The sequence below is a fragment of the Dendrobium catenatum genome, unplaced genomic scaffold (assembly GCF_001605985.2).
Source record: "Dendrobium catenatum unplaced genomic scaffold, ASM160598v2 fragScaff_scaffold_1687, whole genome shotgun sequence".
In the NCBI taxonomy this organism is placed as follows: domain Eukaryota; kingdom Viridiplantae; phylum Streptophyta; class Magnoliopsida; order Asparagales; family Orchidaceae; genus Dendrobium; species Dendrobium catenatum.
Genome location: NW_021320149.1, coordinates 262907 through 282667, shown reverse-complemented (window position 1 = coordinate 282667; position 19761 = coordinate 262907). Strand labels below are relative to the sequence as shown.

Here is a 19761-nt window from a genome sequence, read left to right as displayed (position 1 = left end):
TGCATTTTGGCAGCCTACCTCATTAAAACTATTAAAAAGGGGAAAAATACATCAGCCAGAACACAAGATAGTCAATTGCTTGATGATAAAGGTCTAAAAATTGAGATCAATATCGCATTAGATTACAACCAAACATCCAAACATTTAATCGTCTCTGCATGAATGCATACCTGCTGCGATGTGACTGAAATTTGATATTTAAATCTGTGTGTGCAGAATATGATATGCGCAAGTGGCACGAGGTAACATGTTGTGGGAGTAAGTATCTGGCAATCAAGAACTTGGATCAGTAGCTTTCTACAAAACTAAACTTCCTGCCTCAACAAATCTAAGAAAACCCAATGGAACCTTGGAATGCTCCTTCCATCTAACGCATTTCTAGCAGCTGAGGCAGTTTCTGCATCGGTAAACTGGATCAAGGCCTACAAAACATAATTTTTTTAAGTCTCAATGCCAAATGGAGAGTCATTTAGTGTATTCAAGAACAGCTCTTTATGAATGACCTGAAATCCAGCTGCCTTCTCAAACGTAGCAATCTTGTGAACAAATCCAAATGCAGAAAAAACCTAAATGGAATTTTAAACAGAATTAAAATGTACAAACATTAAAACATAACAATGGTATCAACTCCATGTAGGATTATGTAATTCTACCCTTACAGGTTTAATGCAGAACATGTAAGCCTAGTTGTTAGGCGGAATAGAATCATTAAGGCACCAAGAACCAAAAGCAAGAATGGCATCATTGGGAATGAAGTGAGATGTTTAACATTACAAACACGAAAACAATTCCAAAAAAGAAACTGAAAATAGCATTTAGCATCCCAAATTCTCAACGCAATCATCATCATCAACATAATCATTACCTTATTCTAAATATTTGGGGCATCTCAATGCATTCAAAGTAAATAAATAATATACATAGCTAAAGCAATAAAAATAGGCTACTCTATACGGAGTATTAATTTACTTGAAAAATCATATCATGGAGAATCATAGAGAATCAAGAAAAATAATTGAAAGGAAGTGCGAGAAAAAAGTGTCCTTAAAATATGAGTAATAGAACAACTAGGCATATAATATTTTTGGGGTGGCCAAAGAGTTCCCCATCACAATCAATTTACAACAATGATTGATATTAAGTTCATAACATTTTGTTCCGGTCATGAAGATACTTCAAAAAATACATAGCATGAAACATGCTAATGCATGTTAAGAAAACTTGTTGCACGTTGGTGATACTATTTCTCAAGCTGAAACAATGGAGATAATTTTTCAAACATGAATGGCCACTGAGTAGTACAACAAAGATTGAATTCATGATATACAAAGATTGAATTTTATGAACATGTTAGCAATGTTGGAGGACCAAATAGCACCTATGAATTAACAATGTTAACAAAATCAAATATGGATAGAACTTGAATCATCGTATAAAAAAATGTGAAAATGAATAAGGATGAAACTTTAAAATAAAAAAATGCCTCATGAATACTATTTGAAAAAGAGTATCGCAAAAAATTTAAGGAGAAAATAAATCAATAAAACCTATATTAAGAGATGAGAATATTAAGATGAATGTGTGACAAAAAAAAAGAGGTTATTTGAGTAGCATCTACATAAAATGAAGTTCAAAAAATAAACTAAATTTTTGTAGTATGAGCATGTACAAAGATAACCTGGCTAAAAGTTGCCTATAACATCTGTGAAATGAAACACCCAAAACAAATTAAGGGAGATGAAAGATTTATTACTCCGTCCCTAAATGGCAGGGACAAGATTAATGATGATGGTGATAATGCTTTATACAAATAAGCAAGAGCCAAACAAATTAGATAAATAGCTTACGAAAAAATAATTACAGAAACACATTGCTTCAGAAAATCACCTTAAAGCTCCTTTTTATTCTCTTTCTTGCGGGCACTAAAAAAGGTAAGTTCAATGAGGTTATTGACTTGTAGCTTGATGTGTCTTAAGCTTAGGTAGAAGTATTTGATACGCCAGGGAGGGCACACCTTGGGGGGCCAGAGGAGTTAATATTCACTATGTAAGGAGGAGAAATCATGGGAGAAATAATTAGGAAAGTTTGTTTAGAGAAAGATAGTTGGTTTGAATTTAGATTGGGGAGGAAATTAGGAAAGGTTTATTTACAGAAAGAGGACTGATTTGAATTCAGATTTAGGAGAGAATTAGGTAGGTTATATTTAGGGAAAGAGGGGTTAAGTGAATTCAATTTTTGGAGAGAATTACAAAGGTTTTATTAAAGGAAAGAGAGTTGATTTGAATTCAAATTTGGGAGAGAAATATGATGGTTTTTTTAAGAGTAATTAGGTTGTTTTATTTTCATGTGTGATTTATGTTTGTTGTAGTTTTCTTAGGAGTTGCTCCTAGCGTCGCCTAGAATTTGCGGGAGAGCTGATATACCTCTCGAATAATAGATCAATTGTAATTGCATTATCGTTGAACTATTAATCAGCCCCTATCTTAAAATTCCTATAACTTTCTACTTGTTACCTAGCTGTTTTTACTTCCAAAATGCATCAAATTGGTATCCGAGAGAGGTTTTTTGGGAGACAATGGCAGCAAAGAACGTGAATGCGTGGAAGGAGAAATGGAGCAATTCAAATCCATGGTAGAGGAGAAATTCTCAACCCTCGAAGGAAGATTTTCAACCATGGAGAATCGGATGGAGAGAGTATTTGGAAGGTTAGAGAAGATGATGAAGAAGCTCATTGAGATGAAAGAAGTTTCGATGGCTAACCCTAACCACGATTTGACCGAGATTCCCTTGGTCAAATCTAAGGGAAAAGAGATTGTGTAGAAGAGTTCAAGAGGAGAGTTTCTTTCTTCAAGAGTCACCTCCTGAGGCTCTGATAAGGGGCAAATCGGGGGTTTCCGGATGAGGGGATAGCAAGGAGGAAACAGAGTTTTTGAATGAGGGCACAACAAAGAGAAAAATTTTTGGTGGAGGTGGTAGGATGATCGCTCACTGTGAGAGACATTTTGGGCAAGGGGAGTGGGTCATTGAAGGAGAGGTCAAGAGTCAGCTCTTAAGGTGTTATGGGAGGTCTTTTAGGCAAGTGGAGTGGACGACCAGAGGAGCATGACAAGCAGAGCCATGGGGATAGGGTCATGTGAGGCGGGCAGAAGAAAGGTGGGATTCTCATCCTTGATACACGGGGAAACATGGAGGGATTACGATAACCGATATACTGGAGGAGGAAGGAGCTTTTAGAGCAGTAGTGATTCTAGGGTGAGAAAGCTGAAAATGAGAATGATTGATGACAATGAAAAGGAGCAACACAAAACTTTCAACCATAAATTGAAGAGGTTAAAAAAAATAATCATCTCAGGTAATGATCTTATTGATCTGCAAATTCATTCTCAACATCCTTGGTTTATTGTTCAAGAAATACTTATCAGGTGAAAGGATTTGCCGGAGTACGAAGTCACATGGGAGCCATATGAGATGATCAGGTGACTGTTCCCATCTTCCACCTTAAGGCCAAGGTGCTTTTTTGGGAGGGAAGTATTGATATGCCAAGAGGCCCACCTTATGGGGTCCATAGGAGTTAATATTCACTATGTAAGGATGAGAAATTGTGGGAGAAATAATTAGGAAAGTTTATGATGTGAAACATGAAGTAGTTGCAGGAATTGCGTGAAAATAATAAAAAGTTATTAAGCTTGCTAATTAAAAGTTAATGTTTCACAAGTTTAGATTCTAGGATTCCTCAATTAAAGATCTAATAATAGTATGCAATTACAATAAGGAGTAGGGAGAACTTAAAATAAGAACAAAAGAAATATTAAGTGCTTAATTTGCCGATCACAAGAATCCACCGGTTAACAATTAGAACGGTCGCCATGAGTTTCCTTCACTCATACTCATGGAGATTTCAGCGGAAGAATAATTTATACAATACTAACGACGCCACCACAAACAGCAGGCACTTACAATATTGCTCAATAAAGAGTTATTCGGAGAGGAGATCGTGGGTGGGTGTTGGAGAATTTTCCATTGAACGGGAAGCTGATGCTTGTCAATGGCAATTGTCGAAGGAAAGAAGATCCGATCTATGTAGTCTTCAACAGTGTGGTCGATCTCAAAATTGATGTCGAAGAAGGGAGACCTCAGAACGTCCACTCGTCCTTGAGGATTGAAGACGAATCCATGATCATGCTCGGGTCGACCCTCCATGGGGGTGATAGTTCCTCCAATTTGCGGGAGAGGCTAGGGTGGCCGGCGGCTTGTAAGGAGAAAGAGGAGAGGAGGGGTTCAAGAGAGGCTAAAAGAATTTGAGAATTAACTCCAACAATTATTGTAATTTATTGGAGTTAATGAGAAGAGAGAGGAGGGAATTCAAATTTTCAATTCCCAAAAGAGAGGGAGGGAGGGGCGGCCGGTCCTTAGAAGGGGAGATTTGATTGTGGTTCAATTAGGAATGGGCTATAAGTGGAGAGAGAGAGAGAGAGAGAGAGAGAGAGAGAGAGGTGACCAAATAATGGGAACTTGATTGGGGGGAATTGAATGACTCCATAATGGGAGCGTTAAATTATGAAAGGATTAAAGGGTCTTTCAAAATTTAAAATTCAAATTAAATTAAAGGATGGAGCAGCATTCTAAATTAATTCAAAATAGGAGGGAAGGTTTGAATTTCAAATTAATTTGAATTTTGAAATTCAAATTAATGGTTTTCCCAAAATGCTTTGAACCAAATTAAGAAGGTAATAATGGGCCAATTTGAAATTGGAGCCAATGAGATTGATTGTGGGTGGGGTGTTGGCCGGCGGCTAGGGTTGGGCTAGGGAGGCCGACATATATGGGAGGGGAAGGAGCTTGGGGGTTAGGTGGAGTAGGGCCGACGAGTTGGGGCTTAGGCCGGCTGGTTGGGTGAAGAAGGGAGGTGGCTGGCGGTTGTAAGCGGTGGGAGGTGTTGGCCGACGGTAAGGAGGGGAGGGAGAGGGCGGACGGTGATTTGGAAGGAGGTGGGGGAGTTGGCCGTGAGCCCAGACTCTTCCTGTGGCTAGTGGGAGTTGTTTTAGCCCTCACCTAGGGACTTCTCCTCTCTCTAGAGCTCTCAACACTCATGAGAATAAGAATGAAAAAAAAAATTTCATTAATCATCATCCTTTTACAATAGCGAAGGCCTCCATATATAAGCCTCAAAATAAAAGAGATTCAAAGAATAAAATGTCCTCAGAGATACAACACAAACTAATCCCGCATTGGGATACAATGATAAAAACTAAAATATAAGCATAAAAAATATATAAAATCCATCATAAAAAAGAATCTTAATCGTAGCCGTCGATCTTCGATTCCTCCTATGATAGACACGCCAAAATCTCCTGCTGATGTCCTCCTCAGTTTATTTAGTGAAAGATAACTGATTTGAATTTAGATTTGGGAGAAAATTTAGAAAGGTTTATATAAGGAAAGATGACTAATTTGAATTCAGATTTGAGAAGGAAGTAAGAAGGCTTTATATAGGGAAAGAGGGGTGATTTGAATTCAAATTTAGGAGGAATTAGGAAGGGTTTATTAAGGGAAAAAGGGCTGATTTGAATTCATATTCAGGAGGAAAATATGACGGTTTATTTAAGGATAATTAGGTTTTTTATTTTCATATGTGATTTATGTTTGCTATAGTTTTCTTAGAAGTTGTTCCTAGCGGCATCTAGGATTTGTGGTAGAGCTAATCTACCTCTTGAATAATAGATCAATTGTATATTTCATTATTGTTGAAGTATTAATCAAAATCAACCCCTATCTTCAAATTCCTATAGTTTTCTCCTCCTTGTTACCTTGTTGTTTTTTACTTCCAAAACGCATCAAGGAATAAAATTAATTTTACTGAGGAAAAATGGAATAAAATTAAATCATAACCGTTTTAAAGAAAACTTAAATAATTTTTACAACATGTTGACATTTTTTTAGTTGTCATGATCTACGAAAGATTCTAACACTTTCAATGATTTTTCTAACAAATTTTACAACATTCGAATATTCTAATACTACGCAAGTTCAAACTGATGTCTTGCTTCAATCTATATCAAATATAAAACTAATCAAATATATTATCCTCTTTGTATTATGTGTCGTTTCATTTTGTATTATATTGTGATATTCATATCACAATCATAAAATTCTGCTGTAGTTTCCTGCTATCTTACTCACACATTTATAATACTATCAATAGTATGTAAATACAAATTCATGAAGCACATCATAGCTCTATGTTGACAGCCTAAGAGGTTAAAAAGCGTCACTTTTTTGCTTTTGCATTTTTAGCATTAAGCTTACCATACAAAATTACAAATAATTAATCAAAATATTACAGGTGTAAAAAAATGACCCGACCCGCCAACCCAAATTCGACCCAAGAAATCCAGGTTCAGGTTGATCCTTTTAATAAATGAGCCGGGTTCAGATTGACCTGCCTACACGATTTTGACTCAAAATGACCCATTTATATCAACTTTTACTTAGATTTTTTGTGTTGGTATGATTGTCTTATTTTTTTATTAATTAATCTAAATTTTTTTGTTAAAAATTATTAAAAAATTAAATCAAAATCGGTTATCGGGTCATGTCGAATTGCCCAGATTTGGGTCGAACTCGAACCCATCCCGTTTACCCATTTTGACACCCCCTACAAAATATACAATATACAAATCAAACAATTTGAAAGAAAAAAAAAATCATCTGCCATCTTAACCAAGACAAAAGGAGAAAAAAAAAGAGTGGTCTTTTGATTCTTTATGAAGGACCAAAATGGTCCCCAATTATATTAAAAAACCATTTTGATCCGTCAACTCCGTAAAGATGAATCAAAATAGTCCCACTATGAAACTATTTGGATTCCTTTTTAAAGACTTGTGGGACAAAAATGGCCTTATAATATAGTTGGAGATCATTTTAGTACTTCATAAATAGTCAATGGACAATTTTAGCATTTTCCATTAAAAAAAAGGTGCGACTTAGGTGGCACTTCATGGCTTGAGCACAGTGTATTGCTTAATTAAACTAAATTGACTAAAAAAAGGTGTTCATTTGAAGTGCGGCTAGAGCACAGTCTAATATAGTACTCATTCTTTTATGCAAAACACTTCAAATGTTGTAAGGCACTTAGGTGGCATCTCAGCTAGCCCATGCGCCCAAGGGGCTAAGGCCACAATAATTATGTGGTTTGTAGGCAAAAACAGGGTATACATCAAACTCCAGGGGAGTCATACTTAACAGACAAATAAAATGCATAGGCCTCCTAAACCCTAAAACCATAATCCTAGGGTTTAGGAGTTGCATAGTTTCGAGTTTAGGGTTTTTTCTTATTTAGGTTTTATAATTTTAAGGCTTTTTAGGACTTAGGGTGTTTTGGTTTAAGCTTTAGGTTATACTACTCACGGTTCGAAATCAAATTACAATTAACATATTTTGCATCTATTCAATATTATGTGTGAACAGTGAGGCGGGAAATACATAAGATTATCAAAATTAAATTATATAAACATTAACATTTCAAAAACAAACAATAGCACATAGAAAAGACAATAAATTTGACGTAGTTATATCCCACATATTCAAAAAGCCCGCATATAAAATACAACTTTCCATAGATAAAGCGTGCAAGGTTAGGTTAACAGTTAAAAATGGTATAATCAAAACAAAAAGAAAGCCAAGGCCTGATAACGGAATTCTTGTTGCATGGATCTGTTGATCACGCAAGTCATCTTCTTGTATCTCAGAAATTCCAACAAAAATAAAAATTTAAAAAGAAAGAACAAGAAACTTAATACAATGCTAAAAGTACATCTACCTCAACAGACGAGTAAGAAAATCAAAATGCAGAGGCTAATTCCATAATTTTTCACTCTAAAGCAACTTTGCATGACTTAATAGAAACAAATACATGAGCAAAACTCACCAGATGAATCACATCTATGCTGACATCACCTGCTTCGACACCCTCAATGGTAACTAGTAAGACATTCCCAGCAATATCACCAGAACCCTTGTTGTTAACAATCTCCTGCCTATTTGAGTATTGAATATAGACAGTTTTGCCACGAACCTGTGCAGGCTCAGAGGATGAAGCATAATATGAAACCATTGATATGGCTTGGTTAAGGTCCACCTATAACAAGGAGAAGAGAGGCGCACTAAAAATAGACCACATTAAGTTGTAAAAGAAAAATAAATGCCTTCAATGTTAATGATATACTAGGTATTCATTTAATAACTTACATCTGATGTCATATAACTGAAATTACATTATATCAGACACACATGTGATGGATTAAGTGGAATAGTGACAATGAAAAAGGACTTGCAATGAGCTGAAGACTAATAAGAGGCTTTTAGTTTCAAAATAGACAACTGAAACATGTAAATCATGTTTGTGTTCTCATATAAATAATTTGTCTGATATGAGGGAGGAGAGAAAAAGAGGGAGGGGGAGAGAGAGAGACTAGAGAGGTTCCCATTCAATATAATGTGTGACCCATATTTTCAATAATAGATGTATTTAATCTTCATATTATGTCATGTCTGTATTCTCATGTCTATATCGGTGCAACAAAGCTAAATATAAAATAATATAACTTGTAAGCCAATATTGTTTCTGCAACCAATAATAATCCTAAATAAATCATAACAGCTTTTTCTTCCAAAAGAAAAAAAAAACAAAGAATTCATGAAAATATAAACCATTGAACAGCTAAATTAACACCAAAGGTTTATCGGGAATATAGCCATAATTACAAACTAATCATAAACAGTGCTAATGTAAGTATCTTACAAAGCATTTTCCTTAAGAGAATATTAACATACAATAAGAAAAAAAAAATTATGAATGTCTTTGTGACCACAAAAGAGTGGTTTAGTTTCAGTTAACTTAAAAGTTGAGCATTGTCTACTCTTCAAACCTTAGCAACCATTTTGATGAAGAATATCAAGAAGCAGATATTAATGACCACACTATTAAATCAAGACCAAGAATCTAAAATAAAATACCTTAATATGAAAAGTATTGAAATTGTAATGATAATTAAAGATGGAAATTCAAATTTTAAATTTTAATATCTTAATACTCAACCTCTAATTCTCCCTCAATATTTAAAGCTTTTTAAGTCATGTTTTCCTTGTTTAAAGGTTAGGGCGGACCAATCCTTATTGAGAGTGGAATTGGTGTGATTCCACTGCACTTCCTTATTTACTCCCGCTAACTTTTATTTTCCACCCTTCTTAATATTTTAAGTTTTAAACATTAGAACATGATAAAATAGTTTAAATATTTGCTTAAATAAATAAAGGGGCTTTGGTATTTGACCAAAAAAGGAGAATTTATTCTCTTGGGTTGTGTGTTTGGTGGGCCCTTATAACAACATAAAATATAAAGTATTTTAAAATATGATTTTATTGAATTCTATGTTTGAACTGGAGCGCTTCGGCACTGTACTTGTGAACTTTGTGGCACTAGGTTTGAAAGCACAGCAGCGCTAGAAAATGCCGCTATAACTTCTGAGTTTCTTTTCTACAGTAATTTTGTATTTAACATGAAGTGCTAAGCATTATACCGCTAACAATGTTTTTATATATTTTTTATTCTAAACCTAAGCATTAAAGTATTTCAGCGCCGCCGCCTCTCCAATTTCGACCATAACTTGTTCGAGAAGGAAATGGAGCAGAAAGGAAAAGGAGAGAAAAAGGAGTGAGAAAGCTCGTTTTTCATTATTTTCATCAGCCACTTCTATTGTGAAAAGTATTTTGATCATCGTAAATAACTATCATCTTCCTTTCGTTTTCCATGATTTTGATTTATACGGATTTATCTTTCTTAAATCTACCAAAAATACATTATCTCTTAATTTCGTAAGCTTTCACGGTGTAACTTTTGATAAGTTCTAGATTTGATCATTCTAAACGATTTGATATGATTTTATTATATTTTCACCAGTTAAATATGTGTATAGGAATTTTTTAGTAAACTGAATAGGGGAAAAGGTAGATTGGAAATTGATTGAAAAGCGTTGTACTATGATTTGACATGATAAAGACTGCAAGGTAATATGTACCGAAATGATTTATAAGATTGAGTTATGCAAGAATATAATATTGCTACTAGTCTTAGTTTGATGTGATGTATGGCTATGATGAACTGATTGATATCAGATATACAATATGATTATCCCATGTGATATCCTCAAGATCTACATGGTCCACTGATTGGAATCAATGGATGGGAGTGAGTTGAAAATTGATTGGGAGTTATAAGAAGTCGAGGCGACTGTCACATGATTCAAGAGGAGTTATAAGGAGTTCATTGATCGGAGTCATAATGGGTGACTTATTGAGATTCATAAGTGCCAAAGAAGATATAAGATACCCTCAATTGACTATCAGATAAAATATTAATTATTGTGCTTATACTAATTACTATTTATTGATATTGATTATTGAATACGGGTACGAATTATTGTTACTGCTTACCATTATTAACTACAAATATTGATACTAACATATAACTAATAGACTTAGAAGAATGATTGATTGATATAAGTGATCAGTACATATAACATATATTGATTCATAGATTTCTTTATACTATTTACATCATATTATTTAGAGTAGGAGCCTGCAGCTTGAGGTTGTGCATCAATGCTAGTGTAGTTTTCATTTCTGCTTTTGGTTTATATATTTTTGTAGTCAATGTGGCTATTGTAAATATTATTTTGAACTCTGGTTGAATGATGTAATTATGGCTACAATAATGTGAATTATATTTTTCATTGTTTCTTGATTTTTCTTTAATGCAATTATTCAGTTCTGGAGTCAATTTGATCTGGATGTTTATCCATCTGATTATTTAAGCCAAAAGAAATAGAATGAATTGAATAGATACTAAAAAAGAGAAGAAAAGAAATTCTTTCACTATATATCCTAGGGCATGACAACCCTCCCTTAGGTTCTTTTTTAGAGGAAGATGTAGTTACCTCAGATAATTGTTGATCTATGATCTCCCTTCTCCTATAATCATACCAACATTACCCATGAATTTCCCTCACCTCCCAAGACTTTCTCTTACCCCACAACCACCAAACAAATCATACCCTGCTCCATAAGCAATTAGCCACACTAGCTCTCTAGTCACCTAATCTTGTTCCCCTCCCCTCCATCACCCTCCAAATCCCTTGGATTGTCACCAAATGCTCCAAATATGAGCTCCACAAATTCATCTAACACTTCCAAGCTTTTACCATTAAGACCTTTCGACAACTCAATCTTCTAGGACTAGTCAAAACTTTCCAAACTAGGTTACCCAGACCTAGTCTTGATCCCCATCCATTGACTTCTAAACCACTTGGAATTCACCAAATATTCCAAATCTCTCCTAAAGCCCGCAACATTTCCAAAATTTTTCAAGCCCTAGACCTTCCACCATAAGAAACCCTAAATGTGAACCCTAAGAAAGAATTCTAGGATTGACTTGTTCTAAGTCCTTCACTGACCCTCTTCTCTTGATCATCTCAAATAAAATTCCTCAAACAATCTAGGAGTGTTCACCCCATCATTAACCTCTCACTACAGCAAGTGCAAACCTTGGATCCACCTTCCAAGGCTACGTCAATTTTGATATTATAGCTAAAGCTAAACTTTGGCCATTTTAGCACATGAAGCAATTGGAGCTTGAACTATTAGTAGTTATGGTTAGCGGATTTATCATCCACCAAGGGATAATCTTTAACTTTGAACTTAGTTAATTACTTTTTTTTTTATTTAATAAAATCAAGAAGAAAATTAAGGATTATTATATATTTGTGGAAAGCCAATGATATTATGTACTTAGCTTCAACTAGTTGCCTCCATCACAAAGCTTACAGTAAACTTACCATTAAACCATAAAATTGAGTAATTTCCTTTGTAAGGGATTGTTCCACATACAAATCAATAACCAACCAAGAGTACAAACCCACACGCAAGCAAATTTTATTTTGCTTTGAACTAACATGTGATTTATCATAAGCACACATTGAGAAATTTTATGCAACATGCCAATGCAAAAATAGTACAAAGGGTTTAAAATCTGCATGAAACATTCCCTTGCATATAGAGCAATGCATGCATTCAAAAAAAAAAGGGCCCTATCCTCAAAAAGGGGAAAAAAATCTCTATGGACCAAGTTGATGGTATAACCGTATAAATAAGATGGAAGAAGCAATAAATTCTAGGCTCCATGAATTAAGGCATAAGAATTTATAGAGGCTAGAAACCTATTTCATAAAAGTATGCATCATATTCAAGAGTAGAGGAATCAAACAGATGTTTTGATAACACAGATGCAAAACCTAACCCCTACAAACCCAACCCCAACTCCTACACCTGCATAACCTACCCGACAAGCATAACCCAAATGCAAAGGAATATTAGTTGCTAAGAAAGCCACATTTTCATGTGAATGTGGGGACCACCACAATAAATATGATGAAAATTTTAATAATCCTTCCAGGAAAGTTAAAGTTAAGGCACCTTCTAATGATAATATGCATGATCCTAATAAATTTTTAAATTGGGTAGTGCAAATGTATGAGTTCTTAGTATGGCATAAGACCACTTCTAGGGCCAACTATGCAAACGTAAGGCAACATGCATGCTTTTAGGTTGGAGAATAAATTTGATGTATGACATGAAAGTTGAAAGGAAACGTATGTGCAAACCAGAATGCGTACATGCGGTTTAACATTAATAATAAAGCCTAAATATCAAAACATGAGTACAACTTAAAACCAGATATTAACAAATAACAACATGTTTTTAAGCATATTATTGAAATATCTCAGGTGAACAATTATACAAAGGTCATCACCTCAAGCCTACAGTTAAAATCAGGAACACACCAACCATATGCCTCCCATTGAGAAATAAGGCCATCTTTAAATCCTCTAAAATTTAGAGAAAACTCATCAGTTCATCCAGCTACGTAGAAAACAAAACCAACTCAGCCAACCCAAGTGCTAGCTAAACTTACTTTGCATGTATACATTCCCCATCACTTATAGAGCATAGCCAACAACCAATAGCTCATACAATTCAAATGGCAAATCACGACCGAACTGTTAAATGAATTAACAGTACAACCACAAATTAACAAAAACAACATAATAAAGTAGCAGGCTTAATCTGGCGTGTATAAATAGTACCAGTATCAAAGAAATCCACTTCCAAAATCTGTAGGATCACAAAAATATCATTGTGCATTATCTACACATGCTTGGAATAACAGCACCTGAAATAGTACAACCATACGAACCACATAAAAAATGTAGGTTGAATGCAAGTTATGCAATAATAGATGATATGATCAAAGAATATTATGCAATCAACAATAAGGATCTAATATTTGTAAAACACTATTCAACCTACAACATGACTTGTAGAATTACAAATTACCTGATGAAAATAAAAAATAACCACTAAGGCATGTGCAAAACTACCAAAATAACAAAATATCACAAGTTATACATGCTAAAAGTTTGTCAAAATATCAACATATCCCAATTTTAGTAAAGACCATATGATGAAAACACAAAAAATAAATAAGATGAAATCGCTGAATTTTGAGATATGATGATAGCATCCAATGAATTGTCTTGACCCTGAAATTAACTTTAGGACCTCCAAATAATGTTTTCGCCATCCCCAATTTCTCGCTCCTCCCACTAGTTCTAATTAGAATAGCAATGAAATGGAAATGAAAATATAAATAATGGCTAATGTAAATTTACAAATATGAAAAATTCAAGGTTCTAAATTGCAAAGTTCTAGCAAATTGATACACATTAAAAATCAATTCCCGAAAAAAATGAAACAAAATACCATAAAATACCACATTGAGTCAAAAATATACTGAAAAAATGTTCTCAAATCCGACACAAAGTGACTGCCAAAAGCCAATCATATATGACAAGGTATCAATCATACCACAATTCATTCCATCATACTAGAGTTGTTGACCTAAACATCAATATGACCCAAAGATCGTATTTATAATTACCTAATCATTTAGAGAGAAACTCTTGAAATTAAAATGTGATAAGCATATGGAAGTCTCATACAATCTCAATAAACATGCTTATGGAGTTATATTTCAGAAAAATACCAAAAAAAAAAATTATTAGATGTTCATTAGTTTAGTACTATGTCACAACCTACACAAGTGTTACAATCCTCAACATTGAAATACACTCACAACACAATCAAATATATATAGATAAAATTGCCCCATCTCAAACTCCTCCCATGTTGCTCCTCATCGATATGGTGCTTTCATTACACTTTAACTAGAAGAATCTATTTGTTTCTAATTGCTTTATGTCATAAGTCAAAATATAATGAAATCCTCTTTGCAAGTTATTTTTAATTGTAATTTATCTTTAACTTCTGGAGTGTTGTTCTCTGCATCTGTAACTTGCTTCCTCAATGGAGCATGTTGCAGTTAAATGCTTAAAGCTAATTCAAACTATTAAGTTGGTCAATCAATGGGGCATTCGAATTCCAGTGTTTACAACATTTCAGGACTGTTTGAAAAATTTGAGAAAGTTAGCGAAGGTGAATCCTTTCATTGCTAATTTATATTGTTCTATAGTTTTTCACTCTTGGAAGAGTAGAAATAAACTTGAAATGAAGGGCATGAGCTCGGGTTGGGCTTCATTGTTTCTAATGCTATCAGTTTTCCATCAATATCTTCAAAATCTAATCTATATTCGGACCACTAGGGTGCTACCCAGCATATACAGCTGATTTCCTCTTTTTGGCATCCCCCTCCACCCGGATGGATTAAAGTCAATATCGATGCAACTTTGCTTCGTTCTGATGAAGCTGGAGTTGGGGTATCTTCAAAGATCATAGAGGAAGATTTTTGTTGGCTTTTGGGTTCAGATATATGCATTGGGATAATGGGTATTTAGAGTTGTTGGCTTTTCGTTCGCTAAGAAGAATTATCAAGGAGTGGATGATGGATGCTAAAGGTATCATTATTGATTGAGACAACTTGAACATCATAAAACACTTACAAAACTCGGTTGTCAAAGATGATCGTGTGGCTAACTAGTTTGGATGGGAAGACTTCTCTTTTCTTAAGGATTTTGGAGATTTTTTATTTCATTTTGCAAATGGAGAATGTAATAAGTTAGCCGACTTATGTGCTAACTTTGCTTTGAAAGGAGATTTTTTATGGCAAGAATTAGATTGTAATGGGGAAGATGCTCACTGGTGGATTTTTAATGATAGTGATAGATATTCTATCAATTAGTAGTTTGTATTAGGTTTCTTTATTTTTAATGCATTTTGCAGTTCATCAAAAAAAAAAAACTTGCTTCCTCAATAAAGAGAAGTGGAATGCATTGTAAACGTTGGTTATATGCTTTGGTTGTGATACTTGAAGACTTGCAAATTCAAGCGATCATCTTAGATGGTCCAATATACACTGAACTTAATTTTCCTTCCTTATCAAATATATTTACACCCTTCAATTGATTGACCTTCACAAAGACAAAATCTCCTGCTTGAAACTCTATCGAGTGATGCTTCAGATCATTCCTTTCTATATTTATCTAATGATGCTTTTAACTTGTCCCAAATAAGCTTGATCTTCTCAGCCATCTGTAACTCACTTCCTCAATAAAGAGAAGTGGAATGCATTGCAAACATTGGTTATATGCTTTGACTGTGATACCTGAAGGAAGTCTTTCAAATTCAAGCAGTCATCTCAGATGGTCCAATATACATTGAACTCAATTTTCCTTCCTTATCAAATCTTTTGACACCCTTCAATTGATTGAACCTTCACAAAGGAAAAATCTCAAGCTTGAAACTCTATTGCACGATGCTTCAAATCATTACTTTCTCTATTTATCTAATGATGCTTTCAACTTGTCCCCAATAAACTTGATCTTCTCAGCAGCATCAAAACTAATCATGGACCCCAAGAGTCTAATATCTCTTATTTCAATCCATATCAAAGATGTTTTACATTTTCTTCTAAACAAAGCCTTGTTTGTGGAAGAAATGAGAAAAGGAAGTTAGAGTTTCAAGCCAAAATGACATCATCGGAGGCTAGGGCATCATTGGCTGGACAAGTGGGGGAAACCCTAATATAGGATGATGAGGGAGGAACGAGAGGTGAAATTTTTGGGGGAAGAATAGGAGATGACAACTTTAGAACCACTTCCAAGGAGGGGAACGTGTGAAGGGTGTGGTCGGCAAAGAAATTGTGATGATGAAGATAGGAGAGCTGATTTGGAGGAGAGGGAAACATGAAGGGATCACAACATCCGCTACTCTGGAGGGGGAAGAAGCTATTGGAGCAGTGATGATCCTAGAGTGAGAATGTTGAAGATGCCAATTTTTCAGGGATAAGATGCTCACTGGTGGATTTATAGGGTGGAGCGATATTTTACTATAAACTGAGTGATTGAAGATAAAAAACTCAAAGCAGCCACTCTATATCTGGAAGGGAATGCTCTGTCTTGGTACAAGTGGAGAGACTTGCGAGATCTGTTCGATCATGGAGGGAGTTCAAAGATTATTTACTATAACATTTCTGAACCAGCCAAGAAAAAGACTTCTATGAACAGTTCTTTGCTCTGATACAGGAGGGGACAATGATAAAGTACCGGGAGAAGTTCAAATATTTTTTGAGCCAATCGGGAAGGTTTTTAGAGACTGTGCTAGAGGGCAACTTTATGAAGAGGCCTAAGCCTAATATTCAAGTAGTTGTTCGAGTATGAGATCATGTTAGTTATGAAAGGCTATGGAGTAAGTATAGCTGGTGGAGGACAAAAACTCCTTGGAGAGGAGTAGACGTAGAAGCAGTTCATGAGTCAACTACCGCACGACCACTACATTTCTGGCACCAAAGGTGTAAACGGTGCGTATTCAAAAGAAAACCCCGAGTGATAGAGGTCAGGGAGTATGGCCAGCGGGGTTCAAGAGGTTGACTAAGTTAGAAATTCGGGAAAAGAGGACCAAGGGTTTATGCTTTATATGTAATGAGAAGTTCGCTCCATGCCACCATGTAAGGAACGTTTGTTACAGGTCATGACAGTCTACGATGAGTAAGATGCTACATAAGAGGAAGAAGAGGAGGAAGATGACCAACTGCAATTAGATGTTGCAGAGGTATCCCTTAACTCAGTGGTCGGGTTCACACCAAACCATACCATGAAAGTTAAGGGGAAGATCGAGCATCAGGAGGTGGTAGTACTGGTGGATAGTGGAGCTACCCACAACTTCAATTGAGACTGAAATTAGTGGACATGGGGGGCTTTGAGGTTATACATGGAACAGGAAAAGTAGAGAGTAGAGGAATTTGTAAAGGAGTGGTCCTAATCCTTCCAGATATTCAGGTATTGGAATACTTTCTGCCATTAGATTTGGGGAGCACAGTTGTGATGTTGGGGATGAAGTGGCTGCAAAAGTTGGGGAAGACCAAGATTGATGGAAAGAACCTAACGATGGAGTTCATGGTTGAGAGGAGGAAAGTGGTTATAAAAGGGGATCCTAGCCTATCCAAAATTATGATTTTACTCAATACTATGGTGAGAGTAATCCAAGGTGGAGTAGGATTTTTTGTAGAGCTGCAGAGTTTAGAAAGAGAAGAGAATGGAGAGAAGCACCAAACATGGTTCAGCCACTCCTACAGCAATATTGAGAGGTGTTCCAACCAGTTCAAGGGTTGTCTCCTCCGTAAGAACATGAGCATGCTATCATCTTTAAGGAAAGAGTATCACCTATCAATGTTCGTTCGTACTGTTATCCTCAATTTCAAAAGGATGAGATCGAGAGATTGATCAGGGAGATGTTGGAAACAGAGATTATTTGATCACTGTCAGTTCATTTTTCAATCCAATGCTATTAGTGAAAAAAATGGCAGTTAGAGATTTTGCGTGGACTACCCGGCGTTGAACAAGGACGCTGTGCCAGACAAGTTTATTATTCCAGTATTTGATGAGCTTTATGGAGCAATGCTTTTCACGAAGATGATATGAAGTCAAGTACCATCATATCCGAATGAGGCCCAAAGATTTTCCCAAGAGTGCATTTAGAACGCATGAGTGACACTAAATTTTTATTGATGCCTTTTGGCCTCACTAATGCTCCATCTAGTTTCCAATCCCTGATAAACAGCGTATTCCATCCATATATGAAAAGGTTTGTGTTAGTTTTCTTTGATGATATTTTGATTTACAACAAGAATGAAGAGCACTTAGAACACTTGGGATTAGTGTTATCCACTCTGTAGAACAACCACTTATTAGACCATATTAATAAATGCCCATTCACCCAGCCTAGAGTGGAGTATTTGGGACACATGATATCATAGGAAGGAGTAGCAACTAACCAAAGAAAAATTGAGGGCCAAGCTGAGATAGCAAATACCCAAGAGCTTGAGGTAGTTGAGAGGGTTCTTGTGGCTTACAGGCTGCTATAGAAAATTCGTGAAGGTATACAGTTCAACAATATGGCCTTTGACTGAATAACTAAAGAAGTATAGCTTTTTGTGGTGGAGACGAAAGCTTCGATGTATTGACTAGGAGTTGTACCAATGCAAGATCAAAGACAAATGGCTTATTTCAGTCGGATATTGATCGTCATGACAAGGCTCAAGTCAGTTTAAGAGAGAGCCGATGACGATTGTGCTAGCCATCCAGAAGTGACGATCCTACTTGTTGGGGCGACACTTCATTGTTAGGACTGAGCAAAGAAGCGTAAAAGTTTATTCTAGAGCAAAGGATATTTACGGCGTAGAATCAAAGGTGGCTTTCAAAACTAATTGGTTATAAATTCAATATTCAAAATTGATCGAGGATAGAGAACTCATGGTGACAATAATGGGCTATTAGTACTTGCTTTTAATTGTTATCTTATTCAACACATGTAAGGAATGCACATGTACATTGTATTATCCTTCTTCACAAACAACACATAAGCATTATCTTATTCAACTCATATAATATATGCACATGTACATTGTATTATCCTTCATCGCTAGAAACTCATGGTGACAATAATGTACACTAAATGACATCTCCGCATCATCCTATTCACAGACAATGGCAGCAAACTTCAGATTATGCATAGAATAATTTTTCTCATATAGCTTCAATTGTCTGGCCGCATCAGTCATCACCTTTCTATGTTACATCAAAACACAGCTTGGGATCATTCCTTTCATAGCTTTAGGAACTTCACAATAGGGCCATGACAGCAAGTACCAAATCAAGAGAAACAAGAAAAAAACAACTCAGCCTGCTTATTTCTAGCCTCTAAACTTAACTATCAAGCATGCATCTCTAGATAATTGAATTCTTTGGATACCAATGGAGCATGGTTAATATTTGTATTAACAACAAGCAACTTTCAACTCTTGAAAACTATCTTTACATTCTGTTGCCAACTCAAATTGCATAATTTTCTATGATTTGGTCAACATAATTGTGATTTAAGGACCCCTTTAAAAAATGTAATGTAGCCAACCATAAAAAGGAAAGTATGAATACAATGGCATGTAGGCCCTCATCACTAAGCCATAGCATGCAAATTTTAAGAATCTACAAATATCCTACCTCCACTCGCTATATAACCCAACAATGCAATAAAAAGTAATCAAAACTCAAATTTTGAGAACTAAACATATATCTTATTTCGTATCATATCAATCTCAACTAAGTAACATGATCCTTATCGATACTGAAATATACT

At 35.3% G+C, this 19761-nt stretch overlaps 1 protein-coding gene across 11 annotated transcripts in view; it reads right to left on the bottom strand.

The window, feature by feature from the left end:
• LOC110112128 (polypyrimidine tract-binding protein homolog 1) overlaps nt 1–19761 on the bottom strand; it is a 44617-nt gene that overhangs the window by 16325 nt on the left and 8531 nt on the right. For 4 of the 11 annotated variants that reach the window (XR_003703316.1, XM_020844226.2, XM_028701411.1 and 1 more), the window contains 4 exons: nt 7928–8137; nt 504–566; nt 349–422; nt 171–266 (listed from right to left, as the gene is read on the bottom strand). Coding sequence is in view for 10 of the 11 variants with exons in the window: in XM_020844226.2 (XP_020699885.1) it covers nt 171–266; nt 349–422; nt 504–566; nt 7928–8137 (443 nt within the window). In the remaining variant the exon portion in view is untranslated. Of the gene's footprint in view, nt 1–170; nt 267–348; nt 423–503; nt 567–7927; nt 8138–12865; nt 12954–13027; nt 13113–13199; nt 13286–19761 lie in introns of those variants that run through there. The other 7 variants (XM_028701413.1, XM_028701414.1, XM_028701417.1 and 4 more) reach the window with 3 other exon arrangements.